Genomic DNA, 24077 nt, shown 5'->3' on the forward strand with positions numbered 1-24077 from the left:
ATAATTCATAGTATCAAACAGTAATACTGAAAAAATAGACGCAGTGAGTGCTGAGAGTCACAATGCAGAAGGGTAAAAAAAAAAATCCGTGAATCATTTGATTAATGAATGCACCATTGTTGTTGTTGTGAGGTCCAGTGTCAACAACAATAACAACACCGTCACGGTGCCACTCTCACCGTGCCGTCACTACGGTGCGCTATCACACAGTAAGTCACTTACTTCCCCCACCTTCACCATTGGAAAATGTGCCAAAGTTTAGTTGAGCATTCTTGCAGCATTAGCCTGTAATGCAATAAGATGCAATTGGTGAATGATTAGTAATAATTGAGTGTTAGGTGTGTGTGCTGGCACCGGTGGTCACGTGACCACCCGTGCCAGTTCTGTCTAACCCTTCCCATTTCTTTCTTATGATTAAATTACTCTATAAATCAATAATTATTATGATATATTTACCAGAATTTGCCTGACGGCCACTAACACTAGTGGCCTTGATGAGGACAGGAAGCCCCCCTCCTATTTGCTCTGAGGATCTTTTCAAGTTGGATTTTAAAATATAAAATGTTTGGTATTTTTTGAGGAAAACACATGGAACAAAAATTTGAGGGAATAATATATTTTATGTGCATTGGGAAATTGTCATATTAAAATAATGTAAAGTACATTGGTTAATATCCCATGTCCTAGTCAGTCATGTGTTGCTTTAAACCGTGTCTCCCAGCCTGAATTCTCATCTTCATCTCAGTGCAAGACCCCTCTCCATCTTCCTGGTAAGTCCCATTTTTGTTCTCTGTGGTTATTTAGTTTCAGTGAGCCACTTGGAGGCTCCCTTCAGAAACTGCATTGAATGTAATGAAACATGAAACACTTCTTTCTGGATGAGCTGTGGTGACTCCTTGACTACCTCCCTCCCTACCAGGTTAGTCAGTTCATTAGTGTGCTGTTCGTCAGCTCCAAAACTGAAAAAGAAGATGGCTGCATGTGGAAGCTGGGCTGCATGGTGATGACATTTGGTAATTTTGGTGTCATGCTAATTTGTAATGTTTCTGTTCTGTGTGAATCGTTTGTGGAGTTGTTTTGCATTTTCAAGACCTTGATCTTTGTTAACCCTCCAGTCTCCAGTAGGGAGCCGGTCGGCCGAGCGGACAGCACGCTGGGCTTGTGATCCTGTGGTCCTGGGTTCGATCCCAGGCGGCGGCGAGAAACAATGGGCAGAGTTTCTTTCACCCTATCCCCCTGTTACCTAGCAGTAAAATAGGTACCTGGGTGTTAGTCAGCTGTCACGGGCTGCTTCCTGGGGGTGGAGGCCTGAAGCCAACCGGGCCGCGGGGACACTAAAGCCCCGAAATCATCTCAAGATAACCTCAAGAGTTGCTTGTAGGTTTTGACTCTGGTCCCTGGTAGGCTAAACAGAACTTCTGCATCTGATGTGACCCTATTTGAGCATTATTGCCAAGATAGTTCCAGGGAGCCACTGGAGGCTCATCCTGAAAGAGGTGATTCATTAAATTCAATGCTGTGATTTTGTATACTTAGTCATTGCAAATAATATGTATACTGTTCCAAAATCTTTGTTTATTTATGATATTATTTGCATGTCTCAATATGTTTAAATAAATATTATATTGCTTGCTGTAAGAAAAAGTCTCAAAATTTGATAGTAAATAGCCAGAAATGAGTAAATTTTCAGAAAACCGGATTTCATGATGTGGATCGGTTCTGGAACAAAATAATCCAGATTTTAGAGGTGTTCCCATATAAAGTTCTGAAAATAACCTTGTCTCCTATTGTTCAAGTTAAACATCACATTCAAAGGTTATCTGTGTATGATTCTTAATCTAATCTACTCGCTGTGCTTTGTGTAATATATATATGCCCACACCCTTGCATTATCTGTCTATAGTGTACTCTCTGTGTTATTAGTCAGAAGAGCTCAGATTTTATGTACAGTATGGAATTATTAAAATACAGTACCAGAAGGCTGTGTTAAATGATGTTGAGATACTAAGTAAATTGTATTATCTATCTCTAATTTTCATAATGGAGGGAGGGGCTTGTGTCAATGCAGGCAGATAAGAATGAAACTCTGGACTCGGCTCTCTTATCTTATCATTACGCAAGTGTTCCCTTGCAGCTTTCAGTACCTATGGAGATCTTTTGTCTCTTGTCATTCATAGACTTTTAGTAACCATAGTATCCTGCTAATTGCACTGGTTCTCATTTTGCTCCATTTTTTCTAATCCTTAGATAATCTACAAAAGACGTAAGTGTAACTTAAAAATGTGTTTGGTTGTATTTCCAAATAATACTTCATAAGATAGTTATGGAAGTACTACCATTGGTAGTACAACATTAGGTAATTCATCTTGGTGCCTGTCATTTTTTAAGCCTGGTAAGGATTCACATTTATTATCCATTTCCTGTAGCATTGGTAGTAAAAGCTTGAATATTATCTCTTAACTGTATCATGTCCCTCTGATATTCTGCTTTGAATATGGAATCAAAGTTTGGGATCATTATATGGAATAAACAGTATGTAAATTCTCTTACAAGTATGCTGAGAAGTATGACTAAATTAAATATAGTTATTAGGAAACTCCCTTATAAAGAGCAACTTAAAGAATGAAATTTCAATTTCCTAGAGTTGCATATAGGTGTATACAGAGTATACAATTGATTAAAGGGTTTAATAAAGGTGTGAATATTTTTTTTTTTTTTAGAAATATCAGCACAAAGTTGAACATTAAACAATGGATTTAAATTTAATAACTTTAGATATTAATAACAAATTAGGTCAGAACTGGAGTTGCAGATCTGTTAAATGCAAATCTGTTGAACAATTTAGTAAGTAACATCCTACAGTGAAGCAAACACTGAAATTTTGCTATCACCAGCTTGCATAAATACATTACCCTGTAGTGGGAGTGGTTTCATATAAATAGGAACTGCCTTGTATGGGCCAATAGGCTTTCTATAAATTCCTTAAATTTTATGTTTTCCTCTATTTTGGGGAGGGGGAGTTGCTATAAAAAGCAATACCTTACCTTGAAGTGGTTTCGGAGCTTAGCATCCCCGCGGCCCAGTCATCGACCAGGCCTACTGGTAGACAGCACAATATGCTATGCTGTTTGTGCAGTTTAACTGAATTTACCCGAGAGCCACTAATTCTCTAGTGGCCTCAACAAGGATGGGAAGCTAGTGGCTTTTCAAGGGTCCCCCCATTTGCTATAAGACTTAGAAGAATTATAAGACTTAGGCACCTATAAATATTGGTAGAGTATGAATAAATACAGGATGGCCATATGTTTATGCACATATACTGACTATTTTACTCTCATTTATCTGGACTATTGGAGAAGGACCTCTCACCAGGTAGGTAGGACATCCAAAATAAACAAAAAATTTTACCGGGAAGTCCAAAAATTGACATTCGTAATGTTTTTTTACCACACCTAACATAATTCATATTTCATCATGCACCTTGCATAGTTAGATGATTTTCACAAACCAATGCAGTACCTACAGTATTTTCAAACAGTTTAGTAAAGGGAGCAGGTGACACTCCACCACCACCTCGTCGGCAAGGCACCCAGAAAGTCTGCGACTCAATACAGCTCAATACTAGGTTCAAAAAGAGACTGAAAGCCTCACAATCTACTGAATTATCTCCATAACAATGTAAACAAATGATCAAAAATCTTTCAAAACAAGCATGCCCTCATTCACTCCAACCCCTCCCACTTGTTTGGGGAAGGGAGGAGGAGGAGCCAGGGCTTACGCTGTCCACTGGCCCAAGCCCTCGGTTCTAAAGCTCCTGCACACACCCAACATCCCTCCCCCCCCCCCCCCCCAGCCAACAACCTGGAAGGGAAGGGTAATCGGGGAGCTACAGGGGCTCGCCCAGAAATTGACGTTTCATTACATTCAACACTGGTTTTCGGGAGGGGGGGAGGAGGTTTTCTGGGTTTACAAAAAACTAACTATAAAAAAACTCCTCTGGGAGGAGGTTTTTTGTAGTTAGCTTCCCTGAAGCTAACTACAGAGTAGAAAACACAGGGAATATGTGTTCATCTGCTTCAGAACCGAGGGCTTGAGCAAGTAGACACCATAAGCCCTTCCCCTCCCTCCCCTCCCCTTCCCTTCCCCAAACTTGTGGGAGCAAATGAGGGCTTGCTTGGTTTGAAGGATTTTTATCATTTGTTTACATTGTTGTGGAGTTCATTTGGCAGGTTGTGAGGTTTTGTCTCACAATGACTTTCTGGGTGCCTTGCCGACGAGATGGTGGATTGTCACCTGCTCCCTGTGCCTCTTGTGAGGGGGGTCCATGTTCTGGCACACTAGGGAACTCCATGGCTAATGTGATCCAATGATTAGGGGCTATGAGATAGCTTCAGGGAGCCACTGGGGGTCACACAGAAATTGGAATTTTATTACATTCAACACTTATTTGTTTCTTTCACAGGCAAAATGGAAGCATTTCAAGATTACCTTGTTATGGCCCAGGAGTATGTAAATCATATATGTGATGGCAAGCCAGCATGGGAGATAATCTTGAGAACAGCAGGAGCAACCATCATCTTGATGTGGGCTAAAAATTTTCTATTCAGAGATGAATGTATGTATTTATTGTTTGGGATTTTTTTCACTCGGCTCAAACCCAGAGCTTCTCCATTCTTAAGAAACCTAGTCACTATACAGCTCAGTATTAAAGAAAGTGTTCCCCATTATCAGTTGGAGTTTTAGTTCTTTCCAAGTCTTAATTTTATTGTTTATAGCAATAATTTATTGTGCATATTAATGCTTTTCCCTGGTTTAATTAAATATATTTTTCTTTAAAGCACTCCTGGAACGAGGAAAAAAGAAATTTTTTAAGTTGGCCAGAAAGGTTCCAGTAGTGAAGGACAGGATTGAGAAAGAAATGGAAAAGGTTTGTAATTATTAGTTATAATATTATCTTGATCCCTAAAGTGTGCTAATGTATATACAGTACAGATATGTCCGCCATGCGCAAAAAATGAAAAAAATATATACAGTACTGTACATGTAAGGAAAAGTGGAAGTAAAGTAAAGTAAATTGTAAATATCTACATCTCTACTGGTTTGGTAAGCTGTAGATGTTAGTCAGATGGCGGGCCCAACCAGATCTGTCGAGGCCTGACCTTAGGCTTTTGACATTGTACCAGATGATTAATGTTGACCTCAAATTTTCTATGATAGTTTCTTTACTTTTTAGCTGATTCACTTTAGTATTTATGTTGAATAACTAGATTTATGTACAGTGGAACCTCAGTTGATGAATGCCCCTCTTTATGAGTTTTTTGGTTTACGAGCTCAATTTCACTGGATGAATGAACAAACGAGTCGATGGATGGATGAATGAATGAACAAACAAACAAGTCGATGGATGGATGAATGAATGAACAAACGAGTCGATGGATGGATGAATGAATGAACAAACGAGTCGATGGATGAATGAATGGACGAGTGAGTTGATGGATGGATGAATGAACGAGTCGATGGATGGATGAATTAATGAACGAAGGAGTCGATGGATGGATGAATGAATGAACAAACGAGTCGATGGATGAATGTATGAATGAAGGAGTCGATGGATGAATGAATGAACGAACGAGTTGATGAAGGAATCAACAAACGAGTCGATGGATGGATGAATGAACGAACGAGTCAATGGATGGATGAATGAATGGGTCGATGGATGGATGAATGAATGAACAAATGAGTTGATGGATGAATGAATGAACAAATGAGTTGATGGATGAATGAATGAACTAGTCGATGGATGGATGAATGAACGAACAAGTCGATGGATGAATGAATGAACGAGTGGATGGATGGATTGATGAATGAATGAACGAACAAGTTGATGGATGAATGAATGAATGAATGAGTGGATAGATGGACAAACACACGAACGAGTCGACGGAGGGACAAATGAACGAACGAGTCAATGGACGGACAAATGAACGAGTCGACAGAGGGACAAACAAGCGAGCGAGTTTAAAGAGTTTAAACTCTAAACTCTTTAAGTTTAGTTGTGTTCTTTAAGTTCTTTAAGTTCTGGCAGAGCCAAACGTCTTGGCTCTGCCAGACGTTTGGGCGCCCGGAGGTGGACCTGTTCACGTCAACGTGGTCGGGGCGTCTTCCAGTGTATGTGACGCCCTTCCCCGGCTGCGAGGCTGTTGGGATAGATGTCTTTTGGCAGGACTGGTAGAGGTGGGGGTTCCTGTACCTCTTTTCCCCCGTTCAGCTGTTGCTCCAGATCCTGGCTCGCTTGGAGACTTAACAGGGGCGAGTAGTCCTCTTGGGCCCCATGGTGGCCGGCCCAGCCGTGGTTTCAGGCGCTACTTGCTTGGTGTCCGAACCCGGAGGTTTTTCTGCGGCCCCGCCTCTTTCAGGAGATCATTGTCATTATCATTGTATTCCACTGTAATACATAAAATGACATGTTTATGTATTTATAAGTGGAACCACTTGGGAGGGTATGACATGTAGCTGCTAATTAGATCTTTGAGGAAACAAGACGTTATAGAGTACAGACAATGAGTCACAATAACGTGGCTGAAGATATGATGCCCAAACCACACACCAGAAGATGAGGATATGACGATGTTTCAGTTCATCCTGGACCATTATCAAGTAGATTGTCAAATTGATTATGGTCCAGCCAGGATGGCCTGAAACATCGTCGTCTCCTCATTTTCTGGTGTGTGGTTTGGTCATCTTATAGTGTACAGATACATGTGTAATGGTGTCAATACAGTTATGCAATGTTGTATACCTTCTTTATTATAGTAAATGGTATCACACAATGTCTACATCAAACTTCCTGATATAGATGATCAGCTTGCAGTTTATTTCTTCCAACAATAATGAGCACATTTCCTACCAGTTAACAGTTTCGATGATAGATGATCTTAACAAGGCAGTCAACAACACGTCATACTTAACTGAACTTCCAGAGAACGGTTGGAGCCCTGAGAGGATTATGGAGGAGGCTGCTCAATATATCCAGTTTGGTAAGAATGATTTACATTGGGCAGTGGAGCGATATTTATAATGTGAAATTTGTATGGTGTAAACATGTATGGAAATAGCTAGTGATTTTCCTTTATAATTTTTAAAATTTAAGTTTGTTTTTATCTGATAACCAGATCAGTTTTATATACAAATTATGTGTTGAATAAGAAATAATCAGAATTGCTTTATTTACGTTAATTGAAATGTCTGCCTGTATGTTTGTCTGTGTCTGTTCAAGGCAATACATTTGAGGCTGATTTAATCCAATTTGTCTCGGTATTTGCTGTTGGATACATGTCCAAGATGGGCAGGTCAGGATAGATATCAAGGAAAAGGGTGTCACATGTTGGATCTTGCAATATCACCATGTGATATTGATCACCCTGTGATCTAAGGCCCTCCCCTTTGCCTCATAGAGGAGAACAAGAACAATTTACAAGGGCCCTTGTTCCCAATAGGCAGTTAGAGTGTGACGGATACCTGACAGTATCTAATGTAACCAGTAACAGCCAGGCCATAAACTGTGTCAAACCTCTTGTTGTGCAATACCCTTGAATAGTTTTTAATAAATACAATGCTTTAATGGAAATTTTATAAGTGTATATATGTTGCAGGTAGGTTTAAATGGGAAACTGGATGTGCATCCGGCACTGTCTACAATGGAAATCAAGCACTCACTGACATCATGACCAAAGTATACGGTACGTTAAAATTGCTAAACAAAAAAATTCTCCCAAAGCTTAATGTTGGAAATGACTTTTTGTGAATTGGTTATAATTTTGAAAATGTAGATTTGCTATCTCACTAAAAACCAGTGTAATTTCCTTTCCTTTAGTTAAAATTCTTCATAATACTAAATAACATTCACATTAACCCCTGGGCTGCCCCCTTTGTTTATACAAGAAGACAATGTCTTGGTGTGCATGGACAAATCTAAAAACTAATTATATTTAATACAGGAAGTCTTTGTCTTACAAACAAGTTTCATTCTGAGAATGTATTTGGAATGCAAAGCTAGATTTTCCATAGGCGTAGTATATAAATGGGGGGGAAGCACTTCTGGGCCACCAGAAATCCCCACAAAACCAATATTTCTGGGACATATAATATAAAAAAACACAGCATATTATTTATCTTGACTGATGGAGTTATCCTGCTTGTCAAGGTTACCAGTTTTTAAAGAGTGAAGTGTTCAAATTACATGAATAAATAAATTAAATTATGTGTATTGGCGGTTAACCATTTGTAATTCGTCTGTGAAGTAAACACCCCCCCCCCCACCTTCCAATCACCAGCCCATGGACGCTGCCCCACCAACAGAGTAAACACAATCTGATCTTGTACGACTCGTGAGAGTTTGTTGGTCACTGAGAACTTGTGAAAACCTCATATATCCTACCAGGCCTTCATGAATCATTAGAGCCAACAGGAGACCAGAAGTAAAATCCGTCCTACTCAATAGAGGCAGTGTGTCTGGATATACTAGATCAATCCAAGCCATGAGGAAATACAACCAGAAAGATAAAGTGCTCTAAAACAGTCAACTATAAACAAGAATATTATACAGATAATCTTAACAAAAGAAACATAAGAAATATAGGTACACCTGAAAAATCAGGAAAATGATCTTAAACTAGCCCCAGGAAGAAACCATAGCCCCCTGAAAATGGAAGGGTGGAAACAGGGAGCCACCGAGGGGTCCCACTAGAAAGAGGCGTTTCGTTAAATTCGACGCAGTTTATGTATATAACATCAAAAGCTATTATCTGTTGCTTCTTGTTAAACTCTGCAATGATCATAACTCTTTCCTTAGGAATGTCTGCATGGACTAATCCTCTCCATCCTGATGTGTTCCCGGGAGTGAGGAAGATGGAAGCTGAAGTGGTGCGCATGTGCTGTACATTGTTTAATGGAGATACTAAGAGCTGTGGTTGTGTAAGTGCTTCTTGGTACATTATTTCCTACAGTCTCTCCAGTCCTATTTGTCAACTATATTTACACTGATGTTCCATAAACATGAATTTTGTCATAATATTGTACAGTCTGTTCAAATCATGTGGGTGGAATATAGCACTTATGTAGTTGGTAGGTCACACTTCACAGCACCTTGTTGGAGTTGCATCTTATACAGTATATGATAATGTCAGCAAAGTTATTATCGGTTGTCGACAGATGTCTCTACAGAGCGCCTTTGCACAACCTTTCACAACTCTTTCCAAACAGTAAAAATGTACATATTTATATTTTGTAAGTTTTTTTACATTTTGCATACAAATGAATAATTCTATAAGAAGAAAAATTATTTGTTGGAATTTTTAACATTTTTATGCATAGGCAGGAATGATCATTTTTCAATACTAACTGCACACTAAGGGTTAAGCAAAAAGTAACACTGCTAATGTTAGTTATCTCAGTTTACAGTTAATCATTGAACAATTATTAAAGGTAGGATTAGTTGACCTATATTCACAAATCTTGTGAAATTGTTTACACTCCATCCACAACTTCTTCCAAACATCATTCATTATGCTGTGCTTCACTTCTGCCCACACACCTTCGTATTCCTAATTGCATCACAAGAATAAAGCTACATAAAGAAGGCATGCAAACTGGTCACCAGCTAATCATGCCAGATATGGTATTCATTTTAAAAACTAGTTACTAGATAGTTTTATACAATCCTGGTTTTCATTCCATAAATGTGGCAAAGTGAGGTTAATGATGCATTTTATTTACTGGGATTTTTAGAAAGAAAATTTTAGTTATGAATCCTATAGTTTGAGTTAATTCTTTACCTTCTTATGCTGTCATATATTCTAAAATCTATTTGATGTTTATGAATGTTTACCAAATAATTTTGTATTACCTGTACTTTATATCAGATGACAGCTGGAGGCACAGAGAGCATCATCTTGGCATGCAAGGCCTATAGAGATTATGCCATCAATGTTAGAGGCATCAAATCACCAGAGATGCTAGTACCAGCGTCATCTCATGCTGCATTTGATAAAGGTATGAGTCAACCTCAAAAGTTTAATGAGGCACACTTGATGCTGTATTCATATATTTGTTTAAACTTCTAATAATTTTAACCCCTCAACTGCGCCAGCCAACAAATGTCGTTTTGAGAGTTGTCCTTTTTTTTTTAATTAAGCTATATTTTAATGTTTTTTAGTGTTTTCATCACTGTTTTTTGAAATGAAAATAGTTTAGTTTGGAAACATTTTGACATTAACACAACCTGAGCATTTATAAAAACAACAAAAATATGTTCTTAGCAATTGCACTTTGAAGTTCTTGCCAATAACAGGTGCGCAGTGCAGGGGTTAATGCTGTGTAAATTATAGTCATCTGCTGTTATTGGAAGAAGGTACATGTTTCTATTTGAATTGTTATCATACATGTACATGCATGATACAAAGTAATTTCTGGGAAGGAGCCCCTTGAGGCTTCCTGAAGCTATTACACTGATTCAGTGCCATTAGTGCAGTTCCAGCCTTAGCTGCCTTGCCCAAAATGCTAGTTTCTTTCCTTCTGCAGGCAGTGGTGGCATGTTACTTGGTTCACCTCATGTGTCAAAAGGCTGTCTTGGCCTGGTATTTAAATTCAGCTTAGTCCCTTACCTTTTTGTCTACCCGCCTCTTTCTCTCTGATCTTTTCTGAGAATGTTCTCTCCCAAGTTTTGTTGGCACAATCGGTCTTTTCTTGTTAGCCGATTGACTTTGTTTGCTTCATCAAAATAGGTCCTCGCCTCATGGTTCACACCAGACCTTTTGCAATTCTTCCCATTGGGAGGTGTCTTTTTTCATTTTGCCAACTCCTGATCCCACATTTCTTGGATGCTTTTGGTTGTCTCAGCCTGCATTGGAGTTGGTGGTTTGTCCCCCAACCGTTGTTCTCCCTCCTATGTAGCTCCGCTCCCTGATTGCAAGATCCTCATGGTGGATGCCTTTTGACTAGACTGGTGAAGGTAGGTTGAGATCACATACCTCTCTTCCCAGGCCATTTATTACTCTGGGTGTTGTCCAGACTGGAGTCCTATTCAGGGAGGGTGATTCTCCTATCGTCTTGATGGCTGGCTCAGCCTTGGTTTCTGGCACTTCTGGCCTGGTGTCCGAACCCGGGCATTTATCGCCACTTCAACTGTTTCAGCAGATTGGCCCGGCAACATACCTCGCTGGTTCGACCTTCTCCTCTGTTCTACTTGTTTGGAGTTTTTAATGTGAATTTATTGCCATTTGTATTGCAAGCTGGTGGATTGGTTGCCGATGTCCCACCTGTGTCTTTCTTTGCGACAGCAGTATGAAGTTGCCTTGCACTCATTTTGCCTCTTTCTCTTTGCTGCCTTTCTTCAGTTTTGGTCAGGGTGGTTCTGACCTTTTTGTCATGGTTGTTTCTTGGTAGGCATCTCACGCCTAATACTGTCACCTCTTATTGTTTGGCTTTGGCAGACCCGCTATTTCTCGTGTTTGGCATGGATATTCAGCAGGGTGTGTTGTGCGGTTTTTCACCTCCAGCCACAGGCTGGAGGTGTTCCTCTCCTCACTTCACAATTTCTATTTCAGCTCGATGCATTTTTTAAGGTGCTGTTCTTGTTGGTTATTGCCTATGTGGGCCATGTTGGGGAGCTTAATGCTCTTCTCTACAGAGGATGTTGTTTTGCTCCTTTGGTACTGATTGGCATTTCGTTCATTTGCAGCCTTCTCTTTTTCTGGTGAAGAATGAGTTGGCTAGCTTCTGGTAGGTTCCTTTGGTTATTGATGCTTGGTTGGTCTGGCAAGAGTTGCATCATTTGTGGTGTTTGGTGATGGTTCTTTGTCTCTGATCTGCAGTCTACCCATTCTGTCCAGGTTGATGCTTTGTTGGTTGATCCTGTTTCCTTGCTCCCCTGTTCCTTGGGTCACATTGCCTAGGTCATCAGCAGTGTCATCAGGTTTAGCCAGTCAGCAGTATACTCTCAGGCCCACAATGTTCACACGTATGCTGCTTTGGTAAGTCTGCTCTAACATGTCCAGGCTGCTAATCAGGCTCGGGGGTTTTGGTGGTCTAATTGGGTTCTGGTGACTTGGTGTTTGGTTAATATTCCTGATCCCAGTCAATCTTGTGTTGCTTTGGGCCATGTCTTTTGGCCTGGATTTTTCTGTCGTCTTAGAACCTGGCACCTCTCCTCCTCCCTGGTACGTCTTGTGTTATTTGTTCTCCGTAGTTAGTTACCTTCGGGTGAGCCGGTGGAAGATTGCCCAGAGAACCACCATTGAATGTAATGAAATACTTCTTTCTGGTAGAACACAGGTGGCTCCCAAATTCCATTCCATCCCTTCAGGTTCGTTGGTGGTCTGTTCATCAGCTTCAGATCTGGCTGGTCAGGGAAGTCTGGTGTGTGCTCCATTGACTAGCTGGGTTGTTTGGTGGCTTTACTAGCTTTACTAGTGAATTTAAAAATTTTAAATGAATAGTGTTTTGTTTTAAGTGTTTGCAGAGTTGTTTGGCAGTTTCAAGGTTTCGTTTTCTATGAGCCCTCCAGTTGTCTGTGAAACTTCGTTTACGTTTTGTTCACTTTCATTGTAGGGGGGGAGGGGTCCGAATTTTCACTTCCTCTATGCACCTCTATGAGAGGAACCATATTCTGGCTGTTTTAGTAGACTAAACAGAACTCCTGTGACTGATGTGATCCTTTTGATGGAGCAATCTGGTGACGATAACTTCAGGGAGTCATCAGGGCTTTACCAGAAAAAGGTGTTTCATTACATTTAATGCTGGGTTGTTGAAGATCTGGTACTACTTCTGTGTGCATTTTTTCTATTGTTTGAAAAATGTACTTATTATTTATGTAAACTTTTTTTTAGCATGTAATGAAATGTACTGTGAGTAGGTGTAACTGTGCAAAGGGAGAGTGGATATGTAAGTGAAAAGTTAGTTTTGATCATACAGTAATTGAGAATGTGCTATGGTACAGGAAACTGAAAGAATTTTAAACGAGGCATCTGTTGTGCTGTGGAAAATAACATGTTTTGTGTGATTATATAAAACATGGATCTATAATGTTACCTATCCTGTACAGCAATAGTGTTATTGTAATTGTACCCAGGTGCCCAGCTGCTGTCAGTGCGCATAAAACATGTGCCCATTGATCCTGTCACCATGAAAGTGGACATGAAGGCTATGAAATCAATGATTAACCGCAATACTTGCATGGTAAGTGACTAGTACAAAGATGTTGCTGTACTGCCTGTGATGTTTTCAACCTGTTTGCTATGTGCCTTTATTCTAATGTACAGCAGAAATGTTACTATATGCTGGTGGGGTGTGAACGGTAACTCCCTGTAGCTAGCTGCACTGAGATAGTTTCACACACGAATTATATCAGCCCTAGAAGTCCTTAACCCATCCACTGCGCCACACAGCTGGGGATGACCTCACTAGTTATCAGTAAACTACGCAACCTAGTTTGGGAAGATTTAAAACGCCTGTGGGTACATAGGGCTTACATCTGCTCCTTGGGCCTTCAGTAAGCAGATGCCATCTTGAAAATAAAAATCATGGGCACCCCTTCTGGGTGTGAGAGGGGCACTAATACTGTGAGGGCAACTATGAGTAGAGCATGCAGCAGCAGCTCACAACACTGCCTGCAGCTCATGCCCACAGCATCACTTAATGATGATGAAATAAATAAGAACTGCAATAATTTAATGAGGATAGTGACATAAAAGATCCTGGCAATTTTAAAAACGTTGGTCAAAGTTTAGATATTGGTGAACTCAATACAGGTGGTGATGTTCACATCGAGAGGCACACAGCTCTCCAAAAACTCATTTTGAAAACCCTCGAGAAGTTGACATAATGGGCATTGTAGGTCTGGAATTAGGATGAGAAACTGATAATTGTAAATGTCTACAGCCCATCAGCAAGCAACACATGGACAAAGGAGGAACTAGATGACAAATGAGAGGGCCTCATAATGGTCATGATTATGAGATTCGTTGCTAGGTAAGGAAGTAAATGAGATGTATGCCAAATTTTGCGAAATATACAATGAAGGCGCACAAACATTCATACCAAAAGAGAGATGCAGGGCCAGAAAACAGGATTGGTTCAATAGAAATTGTGAGGACTAGAAAGGAAAAGACAAGAAAATGGGTTCAGTATCAGAAGGGGCCTAACCTGCAAACATACCAGCACTATAAGCAAGCAAGAAACAATTACATGACAGTGAGGAGAGAGGCAGAAAGGAACTTTGAGAAAGGTATAGCAGACAAATGTAAAACAGATCCAGGCATTTTCTATAAATTCATTAAAAGTAAGCTGCATGTAAAGGATAAAATTCAGAGATTGAGAACAGGGAACAGGACTACTGAGAATGAAAAAGAAATGTCTGAAATGCTAAATGAACAGTTCCAAAGTGTTTGAACAAAAATTTGGATTTCAGAGAGCTGGACCCAATACCAATTCCAGAGCATACCATAGAATACATAGAGGTATCTCAAAACAAAGTGGAAAAATTACTCAAGGGGCCTAGGAAAAAAAAAAGTGGTTGGACCTGATGGAGTTTCACCTTGGGTGCTGCAAGAATGTGCAACTGAGCTGAGTATTTTACTCCAATTAATATTCCAAACATCCTTGTGCACAGGAATCTTAGTAGATATGTGGAAAAAGGCTAACATAGTACCAGTTAATAAAAATGGTAGCTGAGAAGAACCTCTAAATTATAGACCTGTATCATTACAAGCTTGGTAGTCAAAACACTAGAAAAAATAGTTAGTCAAGTGGGTTAAACATCTAAAGAGTAATGACATGATAAAAGATATACAGTATGGTTTTTGAACAGGTAGATCCTGTGTAACAGGATCCTACTTGGTTTTTATGATAGGGCCACAGAGATACTACAGGAAAGAGGTGGTTGGGTTGACTGTGTCTTATCTGGTTGTATATATAGTAGAGTTCATTAAGCAGGTCTTGAGATTCGGTCTCTTTTGAACCCAGCAGTGGTTTCTTTTGACTTGCTGGATCCCTTCCATAGTGCAGTGGCAAAATGTCTCTGCTTCCTGTCCCTCTGTGAAGAAACCAGGTTCTGGCTTTGGTTCCTGGCAGGCCTAAGAGCTCCACGGTTGATGCGGCCTGGTAAATGGAAACCATCTCGGTGTTTAGCTTCAGGGAGCCACCGAGGCTCGCCCAGAAATTGGCCTTTTATCACATTCAACGTTGATTTTCTTATTCATCACCAACTAAATATGTATGATATTTACATGCACAATATCATTTGTTATTCTCTTCGAGACTACTTGAACATTACTTTCAATGAATGTATGATGAAATATACATAAATTGTGGTTTTCCATAAGATAGCCATGTAAAATATGTGGTTTATGTGATAAGTGTGTGGTACATGACTAACCTATCCAGATGCTTATGAAGAGCCAGGGAGACTTTACACAACACACATTTATCTCCACCTCAGTTTTAACATCTACAATTTATTCCCCCCTTCTCTCACATATGCTCTGTCATTCATATGAAAAGTTTTTAATGTTCTTGATCTCCCTCCCACTTCTTGGATAGTTAAACATTGCAGCAGTGCTTCATGATCATTCCACCCCCACATTAGAGTTTAACTCCATATGTACAAGTGGTGTTGATATGTTAATACTGTAGACTCGCTGGGCGTGCATGAATGAAATAAGGGAATCGTGTAGTAGAGTTAAATGACCGGTATCTTGGTAGGGAACAGTGAAACAATATATGAAAGGAAGGTTTGTGGGAAGAGTTAGAGTGCTTGAAATAGTGAAGGTTTGTGCGGTAATAGTCTTCTAAAGAAACTTGTACTACAGTATGACTACCCTTATTGGGAACTTTCAGAAAGCAGTAAAGCATTCTAGCTATAAACATTCAAATACATAATACATATTATTTTCACTAATAGTGGTACTTTAATACACACATGTATTAATTTGTTAAAAATTTGAGTCTTGGGTAATTTCTAAGTGCTCATCAGTGAAAAGTTTTAGTAGAAGTAGCAAAAGATTTGACGGGTATATATTGTCCATCAAGGTATTTAAATATATTTTAAGAAAAACTATGCATTGCTTAATATAATGAAAACATGTGATATTCAATTAATATTAATTATTTGGTTGTAGCTGGTAGGGTCAGCACCCCAGTTCCCACATGGCGTCATCGATCCTATTGAGGAGATTGCGGCATTGGGCATTAAGTACAACATCCCTGTTCATGTGGATTCCTGTCTTGGAGGTTTCCTTATTCCATTCATGGAAGAGGCTGGCTATCCCCTTCCATTGTTTGACTTCCGTGTAACAGGTGTGACAAGTATATCGGCAGATACTCATAAGGTAAGAATTATCTTGATCACAGATGAGTCTTAATACTGTATATAATCAAATAAAAATTAATCTGCACAAATTTGTATTTAGATGGTTTATATAGGTAGTCCAGGTTAATAATGTCCAAAATCCAGACCACCATATAACAGAACCCTCTAAACAATAGGTCAAATCCTCCCACTAGATCTCCTCCTCTGAAATTAGGATTTGAATGAAAAGTGGTAGAGCAGCTGGTAAGGGAGGCTGTTCCATCACTAAAAGTTAATGGTGCTAAACTCCTCTTAGTAAATACTAATCCAGTTGAAGCACAGGGGCCCCCCCACACCTGATTGAGAAGGAACCAAGCATCATACTAAAACTACTACTATGTCAATCTCGTATATAGGTCTTGTCCAGTGACCAAGTCCCAAGACACCACTTCAAATTTGGAAGGATTTGAAAAGGGTTCTCCCTAGGGAGATTCCTGTCATCCTCGGAAACAATTTTTTTTGTGCAGTGACACTTTAGGTAAAGATGGTTTTTGCTTAAAGTGCCAGGGAAGAGAGCACTGAAAACAAGGCTTGAGTGACTGGTAAACATTGTTGACCAAATCACACATTAGAAAATGAAGAGACAACGACGTTTCTGTCCGTCCTGGACCATTATCAAGTCAATTGTAGACAATCAACTTGATAATGGACAATGGACAATCATTATCACATTTGACTTGATAATGGTCCAGGACGGACTGAAACATCGTCGTCTCCATTTTCTGGTGTGTGGTTTGGCCAACATTTTTCAGCCACATTATTGTGACTCTTCATCTGCACTGGTAAACATTCTTGCTAAGAGCATATTAAGAATGAAACCCAACATTAGACCATTAAAGAAGAAATGGTAACACTTCTCTAAAAAAAAAAAAACACTGTACACAGGAGATGATGTGGGTGGTACCGGGCACCGGTGAGAGAGGAATTGGTTAGGCTGTTTTATTGTTTTATAAAATTATTGTTTTATCCATTCTAGTATTTTACCATTTATTCCATGCACTTGTAATTTCCTTGCTAGTCTTTCATGTGGTACCTTATCAAAAGCTTTAGAAAAGTCCATGTGTACTTTATTTACAACAAAGTCTGTTGTCTGAATAGGTGGTTACTCTTTCCAAAAATGTAAATTTGTAAGGCAGGATTTATTTTTAACAAACCTATGTTGCATACTGTAGTATCTGTTTAACATTCTTATTATTAATGAGTTGCAAAATATGAACAATTTTGTTATGTAATTTTGTCTGAATTTTTCAGTATGGCTATGCTCCCAAAGGCTCATCAGTGATAATGTATAGGGAAGCCAAGTGGCGCCACCATCAGTTCTTTGTCACCCCAGACTGGCAAGGTGGCATTTATGCAACAGCAACCATTGCCGGATCCAGATCAGGGGGTAAGAAAAGATATATAAGTAGCGACAATTTTGTTGTCATGCAGTAAACTTTTCAGTGCATTTCTTTTATTACACTCTGAACTGTTTATTAGGAAGTTAAAGATCCATTTCCCTACTTTACCAGCAATTATTTTTGTGCTCATTTTGTGTGCAATAACACCATGGTCACACTTGTTAAAAGCTTTTACAAAGTCTGTGTATGTTACATCAAGTTTTGTTTGTCTTCCATGGTATCTAAGGCCATGCCATAGTGGTTTAGCAATTGTGAGAGGCAGGAGTGCCCTGTTCTGAATCCGTGTTGCCCAGGGTTATGTAAACACTGTGATTCCCATGTATTTTGTGATCTTATTTCTCAGCACTCTTTCAAAGATTTTTATGATGTGTGTGTGATGTAAGAGTTATTGGTCTATAGGTTAGGTTAGGTGGATGTCTTTAGGTGGAGGTGGATGAATCTGGCTCTGGTTTTCAGTAAGTCAAACAGGACTTGTGCGACTGATGTGACCTTGTAGTGGGGAACCATCTTGGCAAGATAGCTTTAGGAAGTCATGGTGGCCCTACCAGGAAGAGGTGTTTTATTACATTAAGCACTGGTTTTTAGTAATTTGTAGATGATAACTAAAAGTAGTGGATAATAAAATTGTAGCAATGCAGTTTAAATTATCACTATTTAATAGCAGACAGCTCTTTAAAATACAAAGATACTGGATAAGGGCATTGTTCAAGTGTTATCGGGTGAAATTATAGAGTGTCAGAGTTCAATGGGTTCTTTTGAGTTGAGTCAGGCAGTTTCTTGGTGTTCTCATATCTGCTAGTGAGTGAGGAATGTTTGGAGGTTTTCTTTGTTGGTTATTTCATAATTATTTTTCCTTCTGTAATAAAGCAATGTGTGATTAAATTCTTTTTGTAATCTGTAGAAAAAAAAAAGTCCACTAATGCAGTGTTATTGTTATCAAGTGGGCATGTTGCAACAGGAATTGTGGCAGCCAGCTGGGCAGCCCTTGTGTACCATGGTCGCCAGGGTTATGTCGACTACACAAGGAAAATCATTCAGACAGCTAAGAAAATAGAGGAAGGGTAAGTTGTACTGAATCATTACACTTCCTATATTAAACTTTACTCTTTAATTAGTACTCTTAAATTAGTTGTTGTAAAAAGTCGCTACAGTATTTAAAATTTTTACATTTATAGCTTATGCATGTGAAAATTGGATCAATTCATGTGGTACTCTCGTTGTTATAAACGTACACATAATGGTGGATTCATCCAAGCTCATGTTTGTTTACCTCCTGTCATGATGCAAGTTCTCGTACTGTTTCAGTCTTTTTCTTTCTTGTGCAAATGAATGAATGAACAGCCCTCTCTTCAACCCCAGCTTTCAGTGTCGTTGAAAGCTTTATTTATTTATATATTATTTATATATATATATATATATATATATATATATATATTATTTTATATATATTATTTTATATAAAATATACAGTATATAGAAGAGGTGGAAATTGTGGATGGGAGCCACCAAGTGACTTACACAGAAAGAGGTTTCTCATCTAAACTAATAGTTTTATTTTTCCAGATGTCGTGCAATTCCTGGGATCTTCGTGTGTGGCAAGCCAGATGTTTCTGTTGTAGCGTTTGGGTCCAACAAATTCAACATTTATAATCTCTCAGATATCATGACCAAGCGAGGGTGGAATTTAAATACACTGCAGTTCCCATCCAGGTAAACTTTTGTTATATTCACATTCAGTTGAAGTAGTTCAATGGCCTGGTTGATCAAACCAGCAACCAGCAGGCCTGGTTGATTGGACTGCAGGGACACTGATACCTGAAATTGTCAACAGATAGCCTTGGCTTGGGTATTAAAATGGCCAGGCCTGGTTCATATGCTCTCTCATAGACCATGTACCTCTTTGTTCTCTATAAGAGTCTTATAGGTCTGCTATAACTAAGACATGCTGTACTCTATCTTTGGTAAATATTTTCCACAAGTTATGCCCCATATTTGTATAGGGAGAGTGTGGAAAAGTCTTGGCCCTTTGATATTGATAAGGGCCTCTCTCACCATGCCAAATGCACCTCTGCTTTTCAACCGGGCTATTTTGCACATCCTGCCATGCCTTCTGGTCTCACGTTGTGTTATTTGTGTGTGCAGATCTGGAACCAGTTCTCCTAGTATTTTCCAAGTGTAAATTACGGTATTATGCAACTCTTCCGGCTGCACACTACAGATTTAAAATTGTTAAGTGGTACCAATGATTTTGGTACCACAAACCATTAAAATTTTGTAAAACTAGCTCCCTGCTGGTTTGCCCCACTTCCTCAGCTTGTTTGGGGAGAGGAAGGAAGCGTTCCGGGCCATCTTCAGTTCTATTCTAATGGTGCCTGGTGCAGTCCTAGTTGCTCTGGGTCCAGTCTTCCATATTTTGTGTGTATTTTTCCTTTGGGCAGTTATTACACGGTTGTATGTGTGAACCTGGAGCCAGAGAGCTAAAGTTCATCCCTAGCAAGCACAACTAGGCGACTACCCGCGCCCCGCAGGCCAGATTCACGAAGCAGTTATGAACGTGTACATCTTTCCTCAGTCTCTGACAACTTTGGTTACACTTAATAAACATTTTACAAGCATGAAAATTTACCAATCAACTGTTGTCACTGTTATAAACAGCCTCCTGGTACTTCGGAGCTCATTAACTGTTAAATAATTGTAAACAAAGCTGCCAAAAATTGAGAAAAAATGTAAAGGTTCGTAAGTACTTGCGTAACTGCTTTGTGAATCTGGTCCCAGGAATTTAATTTACTTAAAGCTGCATGAGCTGAGGGTTATCTTCCCTGTACACTCTTTCAGTACTACCCTTGCACAGTCAGGGTTGTCTTCCTTGGGGTATTCGGGATACCCTTCCTACAGGGGGCCTCCTCGCTTGGGGTGGTCTTCGTCCTTCAGGTAAATTGGTGGTATATGACTATCTGTCTTCCCTCAGGTTGGGAGTGTTTTTGAATGGTGGGGCGCACTGGGGTTTGCGTGACCAGTTATTCAGTTAACACATAGGTGCGCCACCATTTCTCCCTGGTTGCTCTTTCTCCACGGTTTGGTCTTGGGCTTTTTGTGCTTTATTTTGCTTTTCAATTATCACGTTGCCTCTTTTAATACTTTTGTGCAATTCTTTATGAATATAGAATTCCAGGAGGCAGGGCCTTGTGCAGAGTGCATGGGCATGCTGTCTATGGCTACTTCAAAGTAGAGTGAACCAGATTCAGCTTCTGGTTATCTTACGATGCTCGTGACTCGCATGGGCCTGGTAGGTGCATTAGGCTCTTGGCTACCAGTGTGGAAACGATGTGGTGCCACCAAGGAAACTTACCAGAAAGTTGTATTTCATAACATGCAACGCTGGATTTATTAACTAGAGTTTAAAGTGAACTCTAGTACTGTTCCTGAATGGTCATATAAATTTAGTTTGCTATGTTTTTTTACATTCGTGCTGTGTATACTAGTACTATATAATGTAAAGAATATTGCAAATCTATTTGTTGTTAATTTTTCAAATAATTTTTGTATCTTTAGGAACTATAAGCTATTTCGTAGGTGTGAATGATGTCAGCTAACATCATAGTTGAGATCACTCATATATATTTAAGACAAATGTCATTATGCCTGGTTACATCTCTCTTTCTTGTTTATAGTATCCACCTGGCTGTGACAGTTCTGCACACTCAGCCAGGAGTTGCTGACCGTTTCATCAATGACGTCAGAGAAGTTACAGAGGATATCCTGAAAAATCCTTCTAAAGATGTTGGAGAAAATGTAAGTGTCACTTGTATGATTTTAAAATTCCAAACTATATTTTACTCTTGGTCCCCTCAATAGCTCATTGATACTACAACCTGGATGACACACAAGACCTCTATTGACTTCCAAGTGCCTACCAGGGACAATAACTGGAATCTACCCCTTCGGGCTCATAGAGTTTTAGTCAAGGTGAAGATCCAAGATCTTAATGAAATGCCAATTTTGGGAGGAAATTGGTGGTATCCTGAAGCTCTTTTTGCTTTTTCAGCTCTTTTTCACTATGTCTTGGACATGGAGGTTCTAGAGGTTGAACAAGGTGTTGGCAGCCCGGTATTTGCACCATGTTCCCTGGGCCTCGAAGCCTTTGTTTCTTCTTTGTGATATCTGTGGTGCTCTCTCCTCCCTGGTGTGTGCCCACTTCCTGGATAGTTAGCTTCAGGGAGCCCCCAAGAGGCTTCCCCCAGAAAACAAGCATTGAATGTAATGAAAAGCCAATTTCCGGTTGAACTCCATTGGCTCTGACACCGTTCCTTCTCTAGAGAATTGGGGTTCTTAAATCATTCGTCGAACTGACATGGGAGCGGCCAGTAAGCCTAGTGCTGGTCCGCCTCTTTCCCTCGGACAAGAATGGTGGGGCAAATGACCGGGCGCTTACTTATATCAATTTTGAGTGTTTACATAGTTTGGGGAGTTCTATGGCTGGTTTCAAGTCCGCATGTCTCAGAGGTAATCAGATATGGTTTGTTTTGACTTGCTGACTTTCTGGGTGCCTTTCTTGGTTGTGACATAAATGAATAACTTAATATATAAGTGCCACAGCTCCTTTTGACTCTGTGGAGAACCAGGTTCTGGCTCTAGGTCCCTCTGGACTGATGGCACCTAGTAGTTGGCATTAACATAGGAGATGATAGCTTCAGGGAGTCACGGGTTCACTGAGAAATTGGAGTTTCATTACATTCAACGCAGTTTTTTTTACAATAAGTATATTGCTCCAAAAAAGACTTTATTATTTAAGATAACTTGTGCCATAATACCTGACTTATACAAATTTTCTACCAAAAATGCCTAACCCTCAATGCTGTCCCTTACATGAAAATAAAGATAAGATACTGTTTACACCTAATTTCTACTTGCAGGCAGCATTATATGGAATGGCTCAAAGCATCCCTGATCGTGCTCTAGTGGGAGAGTTAGCTTGGTGTTACTTGGATGCTGTCTACTCTACAAAACTCTCCATAGGACCCAGCATGAAATAGTCTAGTCACTCAAGAAAACAGTAGTCATTAAACATGTTTTTCACTTCCAAATTTTGGGTCTGATACTGTATATAATCAAATAGTTGCAGTAAGTGATTCAGCATTTCATTTTTATTGCATGATTCTATATTTGGTAAATTTGTAGACATTGCCATGGAAAAATGTTTGTTTATTGATTTATTAAAAAAAATTGTTAAATATGTCACATTCAAAGAGCTCTAACATTATGGGGAATCATGTGATTTTCTATTTGGATGAATAACCTTTTGTATAACGTAAAAGTAGTTATACATTACAGGTATATTAATAAAAGGAATAGTTTCAGAAGTGCCAATTAATTGTTTTTACTGTCAATTAATAAATGTTACACTTTGTCTTTAATTTTTATCTCCATTATTTTAACATGACTATACTGTATTGTTAAATATAATAAAATGCCACATTCATTGTGGAACCCTCAGTGGCTTTCCTTGGCTAAAGGTTACCCATGAGCTGTAGTTGACCCCATACCCCAACCTCTGAACTATAGTTGACCCCATACCCCAATCCATGAGCTGTAGTTGACCCCATACTCACACTCATGAGCTGTAGTTGACCCCATACCCACACCCATGAGCTGTAGTTGACCCCATACCCCAACCTCTGAGCTGTAGTTGACCCCAACCCATGAGCTGTAGTTGACCCCATACCCAACCCATGAGCTGTAATTGACCCCATACCCCAACCCATGAGCTGTAGTTGACCCCATACCCCAACCCATGAGCTGTAGTTGACCCCATACCCCAACCCATGAGCTGTAGTTGACCCCATACCCCAACCCATGAGCTGTAGTTGACCCCATACCCCAACCCATGAGCTGTAGTTGACCCCATACCCCAACCCATGAGCTGTAGTTGACCCCATACCCCAACCCATGAGCTGTAGTTGACCCCATACCCCAACCCATGAGCTGTAGTTGACCCCATACCCCAACCCATGAGCTGTAGTTGACCCCATACCCCAACCCATGAGCTGTAGTTGACCCCATACCACAACCCATGAGCTGTAGTTGACCCCATACCCCAACCCATGAGCTGTAGTTGACCCCATACCCCAACCCATGAGCTGTAGTTGACCCCATACCCCAACCCATGAGCTGTAGTTGACCCCATACCCCAACCCATGAGCTGTAGTTGACCCCATACCCCAACCCATGAGCTGTAGTTGACCCCATACCCCAACCCATGAGCTGTAGTTGACCCC

The 24077-nt window shown here is 39.8% G+C and overlaps 1 protein-coding gene across 2 annotated transcripts; it reads left to right on the plus strand.

The window, feature by feature from the left end:
- Positions 1-59: 59 nt before the first annotated feature.
- Sply (Sphingosine-1-phosphate lyase) lies at positions 60-23209 on the plus strand. Of its 2 annotated transcripts, none has more exons than XM_045739117.2 (14): positions 60-209; positions 4463-4615; positions 4839-4927; positions 6911-7037; positions 7653-7739; positions 8852-8973; positions 9921-10050; positions 13127-13233; positions 16173-16382; positions 17654-17789; positions 18761-18863; positions 19366-19512; positions 21474-21594; positions 22716-23209. In XM_045739117.2, the coding sequence occupies exons 2-14, from the start codon at positions 4468-4470 to the stop codon at positions 22833-22835; spliced, it is 1647 nt and encodes a 548-aa protein (XP_045595073.2). In that variant the 5' UTR covers positions 60-209; positions 4463-4467; the 3' UTR covers positions 22836-23209. The 2 variants fall into 2 exon arrangements, with proteins under 2 accessions (XP_045595073.2, XP_045595074.2); XM_045739118.2 differs by lacking the exon at positions 60-209 and adding an exon at positions 2107-2263.
- Positions 23210-24077: the final 868 nt, after the last annotated feature.

The sequence above is a fragment of the Procambarus clarkii genome, chromosome 36 (genome assembly GCF_040958095.1).
Source record: "Procambarus clarkii isolate CNS0578487 chromosome 36, FALCON_Pclarkii_2.0, whole genome shotgun sequence".
NCBI classification, from domain to species: Eukaryota; Metazoa; Arthropoda; class Malacostraca; order Decapoda; family Cambaridae; genus Procambarus; species Procambarus clarkii.

Coding starts and splice junctions, on each gene's coding strand:
- Sply (XM_045739117.2), top strand. CDS start 4,468: ATGGAAGCATTTCAAGATTACCTTGTTATGGCCCAGGAGTATGTAAAT. Junction 8,974..9,920: donor ATACTAAGAGCTGTGGTTGT/GTAAGTGCTTCT, acceptor ACTTTATATCAG/ATGACAGCTGGAGGCACAGA. Junction 19,513..21,473: donor ACACTGCAGTTCCCATCCAG/GTAAACTTTTGT, acceptor TCTTGTTTATAG/TATCCACCTGGCTGTGACAG.